A 7,350-nucleotide genomic window follows, 5' to 3' on the forward strand; every position below is an offset into this window, starting at 1 on the left:
AGAACAAGATATTGAAGGAGTAGATCTGTTATTTCCTGCCAAAATTTCAAAAGGTCGAACAACTTTGATGGAAAATGTCAAGTTTAAGCAATACTTTTAATTAAATCTAAACCAAGGATAGACCGAAGTTTCACCTTTAAAACCAGCAACAATAACATTACACCATTTACAGGATCTATATCAGTATAATCAAAACAGGCTCCATGACAACCTGGTATAGTAAGTGAACTCGCGGCAGGTCGTAACATTTAAGCTGAAGTATCACGCAACTTATAATCGCCTGAAAGAGCGATTGAAATCTGACCAATGAGATCAAAATGTTTGTGATCGGTTTGATAGAACATTACAAGTCATTGGTCGAAAGTTTATCGCTCGTGGCAGTACAATTTGAGTGTAAGAAGTCAAGCTCATCAAGCATTCAAGGAAGAAAACAAACCTCTTTCATTTCAAACTGATGCTGTATACAGAAGCCGTGAAATTGATACTTATCGGAGAGCACTAACCTGCCACTATCAAGCATCTCAAATCGGGTAAAACACCGGTCACTATCTCTAAGTCTGGTATGGGTGTTTTAATCAGATAAAGGAATAGCACTTAAAGGCACTGGCAGGTATTACACGATTAATGGCATTATTTTGATTCAATCAACGTCCAATAACTGTCGTAAAGGAGGCCAGTCCCTCCTACATATTTTGTGCAGGGGCAAGGGTTCAAACCGTATTTGTAAAAAGCCCACATAATTCAATGAGCATGTTTGTCAGGGTATTTGTGTTTCAACATGTTCATCCATCCAATTTGCCAAATGATGGATCCATGTCACGTCTGTTACCTTGCAGTCATTTTGCTACATTGGGCCTAGAAGATATTTATAGTTACGGTGAAACCACAATTGAATGTAACAAATTCATTAAAAAAGTATGTGCATGTGTGTGTGTGTGTGGGTGTCGGGTGTATTTTTCGTATTCGCCATCCTCAACGTTGATACATTCACCCCTCAAATAAATGTTGCCAAATGCCACATATAATGTATGGTATACGTCATATAAACCATTAACATCATCAGTTACGGCAGGTGATAGGATGGGTTTCAGTGTATCACAACGCCTATATCACTTCCTTCAAATATCGTGCTAATTTACAGTAATGTTTTTCTTGAAACAATCTGCAGTTGGACGTTTTTGAGGCGAGTTGCCCGGGCGAGTTGTGTTTTGTTTTGCCAATTTAGCATTAGGATTTAAGAGTTGTAACAAGTCATGACTTGTGACTTGAGGTGAAATCAGGTTACTGACTCGAGTGATATTCGGTGACTCGCTCCCATTGAATTTGTACAGTGACTCGAGTGACTTGACTAATTGATCTTAAAAGTTAGTCCATTATGATTTGACTCGACCTGAATTGTTACATCCCTGTTGATAATGAGGATAGAGTTATTGCTGATGAATATATAAAGCTACTGAAGAGAATTATCAGTTGGCCTGATTAGACAGATAACATTTACTATATGCTCAAATTAAGTACATTTTTGTTTTTACTAATAAAATATTAATGGATGTTTTATAGACTCGAATTTTGTCCATATGCACACTAATGCATACATGTATTGAAGTGCGGAGGGGTGTGGATGGATGGGTGTGGGTCATGAATTGTGGCTGCTCTGCAACGAATATGAAATAAAATTTACTTTAATCACAAGCGAAACGAGTAAATGTTTACCCCTGGTCTCACGCGATAAAGTAGCTGTGTAAAACAAAGATGTTATCCTGTCACATGTATAAATGAAAACCGGGCATTTTAGGGAAACTGATATTTGAACTGGTTTCAGATTATAAACGATTAAAATAACAGGCATGCACGCAGGTCAAAGTGAACGTGTATATTTTATGGTTTACCATTTAGGCTATATATTTACCTTATGGTTGAATTTGTTATGATTTAATTAGGAAAGTAACATCCATATACGTCATCACCGGGATAAAATTAATTGCGCATGCATGCTTATATAAATACATGTACGATCATGTACGATATGTGAACTATAGCCATTGAATATTTTTAGGGATATTAAAAAATATCCTTTAATGCTTCCTTAAACATTAAAATTTTATTTCATATTTTGTTTAATTTCATTTTTGGGTGATCGGTTATAGTGGTTACCGAGATCGGTTATGTAATCAGTGTACGAGAAAACTTTAAAAGTTTACGTCTTTTTACAGAAAATCGCTGATCCCAGCGAAAGGGTAAAATATTTTAAATTTATAGGAGTAGTAGGCCCTATCTTTGAAGTCTCGGTATGTATATTTTGAAATAAAAAATTGACAAAAAGGCGGAACTTGAGAAAACAGCAGTGTAAAATGTGAGGCTCTATTTAATGCCAAGTTAAATGTCAAGTCAATACCATTATTATAGGTCGTTTTTTGGTCTTATGTCAGCACATCTATAAGCGCATTGACACAAAATGAAAAATGATCTGGTTTTTTTTATTGATAGTTTTTTAGATTTTCCGATTCCCCGAACCACTTGTAGTGGCTTTAAATGTATCTTGGGAAAATATCTTGGTAAAAAAAGAAAAGAAATAGAAGACAGGAGAAATCTATGTATCCTTGCAATCATGCGACATAGCTATATTCTTCATGCGATGCCGTAAGACATTATACAATATACATGCATGAATGACATGTGCTATTTTGATTGCATCACCTCGCAGGATTTCTTTAATTAGAAAAATCAACTATGAAAACTTTCATGAAAGCAAAATCCCAAACCCATAGGCCCAACACTTCATCTGTGATTTTGATTTCTAAACACATCACGACCTCAACAACGAATGCCCTAGTTGCATTAATTAAATGTGATATCGTTCAGGGAAACGTGTTTGGAAAAAGTGAAAGAATGAACCAAATTGCGATGTGCATCCAATCGTGCAAGACGGGTTCATTCCTTCTTTATATACTTTACTAGTGCATTCGCCTTTAAAGAACCAGCACTTTTTCTCTTATACTTCCTCTTAAAGGCAATAAAGGCAACGTTTCCTTCCCTCATTTTAGATCAAAGAAACATCTGGACTCCAGGATCTGGACCCGGACCTTAGAGGGATAGCAAGAAATATACGGTAAAACAGTCTAAACCAGTCTTTCACAATAAATTTATTATAGTACTTCTTTAAAATAAAGCATTATTATATTAAATTTCGCATCATTGCACGCACGTGCCACCATTAGTTTCTTCATATATGCCACAGGCATTTACGTAGGAATGAATTACTAGTAAGCTGTTTGATAAAATCACCTCACATATTTCGTTCCAGTTGCAATATGATTGAAAAAAAAACATGAAAAAAGAATTATGGACTTAGTTAACTCACAACGTGCAACGTTTACATAAGAATATTTGTTAGTTTAGTTCCAAAATCCGTTTCGACTTCAATTATACCACATAAATTATACTGCACATGAATAAATAGTTAAGCGTGTGTTTACACCGTTCAGAATACTACAGTTTTCCAAGCCTGTGCATGACATTATTGACATATTAATATAGTACCCTTAAAGCAATATACGCATTTCCTCATAAGTTCCTCTATATTTCCCTATTTTATTTCCTGGTATTAAAAGGAAGCCTTCTGGACATGCCAACACTTCAGACCGAGGCAAGAAACATAAATATTAGGTCAACGAGTTTTCACCACTTTCCTGCGAATCTATTAATCGTGTTAGGAAAGCAAAATTAGTTAACTCACAACGTGCAACGTTTACATAAATATATTTGTTATTTTAGTTCAAAAATCCGTTTCGATAATACTGCACATGCATTAGTTAAGCGTGTGTTTATACCGTACCGTTCAGAATACTGTATGACATTGCCCAAAGCAATATACGCATTTCCTCTATATTTCCCTATTTTATTTCCTGGTATTAAAGGAAACCTTCTGGACATGCCATCACTTCAGATCGAGGCAAGAAGCATATACATTTTACATGTTACAGGTTTATGCACCTAGCTCTGACAAAAACATCTAATTCCAACAACCTGGCAGACATACAGCATTTTTGGGAATATCGGAAAAGCCGATAGGAAATTCGATTTCACTGAATTCACGCGACACGATTTTCTTGGATGTATATTTGCTAACGACATGAACACACAAATCAAAATAATGTAAAATCGTATACTGATTGATAGCATCTACATGTACGCCCTAATCACTTTTCATTCACGTTGTAGGCCTACATAAATTAAGACAAATAAACTTTGATCATATTCGTGGAAGTAAAATTACCTATATGGTCCATATGATAAAGCCTAAATGATTTTTCCTGTGTCTAAAACTTTCAAATTTGTTTGTATAGGGTAAAATGCGCGCGAAATTTTTCACCTCAAAATCAAGATCCCTGAATGTCCCTTTAAGCTAACCCAATGGCACATTTCTGCATGCATCATGCGCACGTGACAATTGCTGCCGTTTCGTGCATAACACTCTCTTTAAGAATTAAATCGACGCATTTTCCTCATGTTATTTCCTGGTATTAAAGAACCCCCCCTGGACATGGCAATACTTGATTAGATATATGCGAGCAAGAAAGAACATGATCATGAACAGGTATGGGTAAATAAATATGCATAATATCTCACTCAGAATCGTGGTAAATAAGCAAAAAAGGGTCGGTCCTTCGTTTAAACTAATCCTAACCCTAACTCTTATACCCTAATTTCGTGTAAAATTAAATGAAGGAATAACCCCAAAAAAGATCTTTGAAAATTTGTGGGCAATAATTATTCGTCTCACAGGTGTATTAGGTTTTGATATAAATATTTGAAGGTAAATGTTCTCTTCATGATGTCGAAAATTATTATACACACGGTATCTAGCCTAAATATATACCTGAGTGAAGGAGGTAGTCCACATCATTTTTTTTTTACACTGTAGGGTTAATGCATTGATATTATCAGGGAGATACTTGAATCAGATAAGATGAGTTCAGTTTTAAGCAGTATAGATGATTATGTTCATATGTCCTGATGAAGTCAGCCACATCTGACGAAAGCTTCACCGCTATCTGATCCAACGGCTACTCGTAAAAATACTAACTTATTATTTTCATGCAGGTGTATAATATTTGCTATTCAACTAAAATAATAAGTCAGGTGATTTCAACGCTGCATATTTTATCATCCAAACTTAATACGGCGACATACTACATTGTACATATGTCTGCATGATGCAAAACACGGCATGACAATTGCAGTAGTAAAGTTGGTTTTCCATTTCCGGTACTCCTATGATTTAAAGGAGTCAGAGTGATAGAGAGAAAATACTGCAGTGGGTCATATTTGCATTATTGTATCAAAGACAGTATACCGTCTCCATCAGCATGACCAGTCTTATCATAACAGTTACTTTAATTAATCAATAAATTAGCATGATCTTAAGGAAGTGATGGGTAGTGTGACACACTATATATCCACCCTGTCACCTGCTGTATAAACTGCTTGTCAAACACCTCTATGGCAAATACCAATGTTAACCATGTACGTTTGCTATAATAGCTAACCATGATGTAATTTGATAACATAGGGCACATTGCCCATAATCAAATTAGTTTTCATTAGTGACTATATTTTGACAGTAAATTAAAACCTCTGAAACCTACCTTCCGCGCTGACTCGGACAGTAGTCTATAGCTTCAACACTCATCCGCATGTTTACTTCTCACAGAGATAAATAATCCTCACTGATATATCCTCAGTCCGAGTTAAAATTATAGTCTTATAATTTCACCGTATATTTTCCTCCAAACACCCACATAATATGGCAGAAAAAGCAGCATCCATAGTAAATTATTATCCAGTATGGCTAAAACAATTTTATAACAATGCTTTCCACGGATTAATGATTAAAATGTAGGGCTGTCACACACTACATTACCTTGATATATCCGTGTATGTGTACATGTGCATGTTGAACCTTGAACGTATGACAGAGCCTCTTACAAAAACGTCATCACACAATATATACTACACCAGAATCGACCCGAACTGTCTGTAGCACAGCGGCGTATACCGAGAAAATAATATTCATGCCACCCATGAATAATAGATGATATATTGGAGCTACTTATGCAACGCGTTTTGGTATCTCTGCCTCATTAATAAACTGCATCATCAAAAATCTTCTACATATATAAATAATTTCAGCTGTTGGATATATAGTTTTACCATTAAAAAAACCAATATCCACGCAAGAGCCTTTCACAGCATATCAGTACCCACATATATCAGTACATTTTGCAGACTATATAGCAGAGTTGAGGAGAAGGTATAGGCTATAGCATTACAATTGATGCATTGACGCTGTGACTGTTTTTCAATGGGAGAGAGCAGGGTAATTCCCGCTAGAATGACTCATGCGATGTATTTTTGGTGTCAATGTATGGTAATAATTTCTCGTGACTGCACCAGCTTTGAACATCACGCTGCATAATGTGCATATCGAATGGGCGGTTATCGACATGAACAAATGGTGTCATCTTTCCGATTCAAACAATAACATTATCATTATGGCTATCAATCAAAGGATTTCGTTTGATGATTTGAAAAAGAACATTTTCAGTTAATAACTTATCCCAATAGCAATATTTATCTTAGTAATTTATTTATTTTATTTTACCTAAAGATATTATTTTTTTTAAATAAACAGAGAATTAGACGCTCTAATCACACAAAACACATGAAATTTTTTCAAGAATAAACTAAATTAAATGCTTCAAATCTCACAAAATGCTTTAAATCACATAAAACGTGTCAAAATATATGCCAATAATTGCACTATGTTTAATATTCCCCTTAACATAATTCAACAGTGCCTCATCTTACTATTGACATATTCAAAGGTTGCAATGTTGCTTTATTCAATGATTTAATTCTTTTGTCCTTTTAAATGAAACCATATCTAGGAATAATTCATTGTTGTATAATTTTAAATATATAATATTTATATCAAAACATGATTGCTCAGTCTTTGTTATAATATTAACTTATATTTAAATTGAAAGTTTTTTTCATAATTTTCCCAATTTTGTCATCGCAGCTATTTACAAAGCCATTTCTCGTTTCAAAATATACTTTTAAATAAGCATACAAACCAGAAGTTGGTTTTCAATTAATACTATTCCTACCTACAAGGACGACTGATCTAATGTTTGTTCTTCCATTCCTTAATAAATTTTTTTCAATTAACAATTACATTCATTTGCTGTTTTCAAATTAAAGACATTGTTAACTGAATTATATTCAAATCACCAACCGTCAAAACCAAAGCTGGCATTCAAATGCGCAACACATTGAACATTTTCT

General features: G+C 34.6%; 1 protein-coding gene across 3 annotated transcripts in view; it reads right to left on the reverse strand.

Annotated features, from left to right (window-relative positions):
- The window catches only part of LOC140155852 (uncharacterized), a 47,239-nt gene extending 40,941 nt beyond the window's left edge, over nucleotides 1–6,298 (reverse strand). Inside the window, exon 1 of one of the 3 annotated variants that reach the window (XM_072178863.1) lies at nucleotides 5,649–6,298. In XM_072178863.1, the coding sequence (XP_072034964.1) occupies nucleotides 5,649–5,698 (50 nt within the window). In that variant the 5' untranslated portion in view covers nucleotides 5,699–6,298. The remainder of the gene's footprint in view (nucleotides 1–5,648) is intronic. The other 2 variants (XM_072178854.1, XM_072178848.1) reach the window with 2 other exon arrangements.
- Nucleotides 6,299–7,350: the final 1,052 nt, after the last annotated feature.

The sequence above is a fragment of the Amphiura filiformis genome, chromosome 1 (genome assembly GCF_039555335.1).
Source record: "Amphiura filiformis chromosome 1, Afil_fr2py, whole genome shotgun sequence".
NCBI lineage: Eukaryota > Metazoa > Echinodermata > Ophiuroidea > Amphilepidida > Amphiuridae > Amphiura > Amphiura filiformis.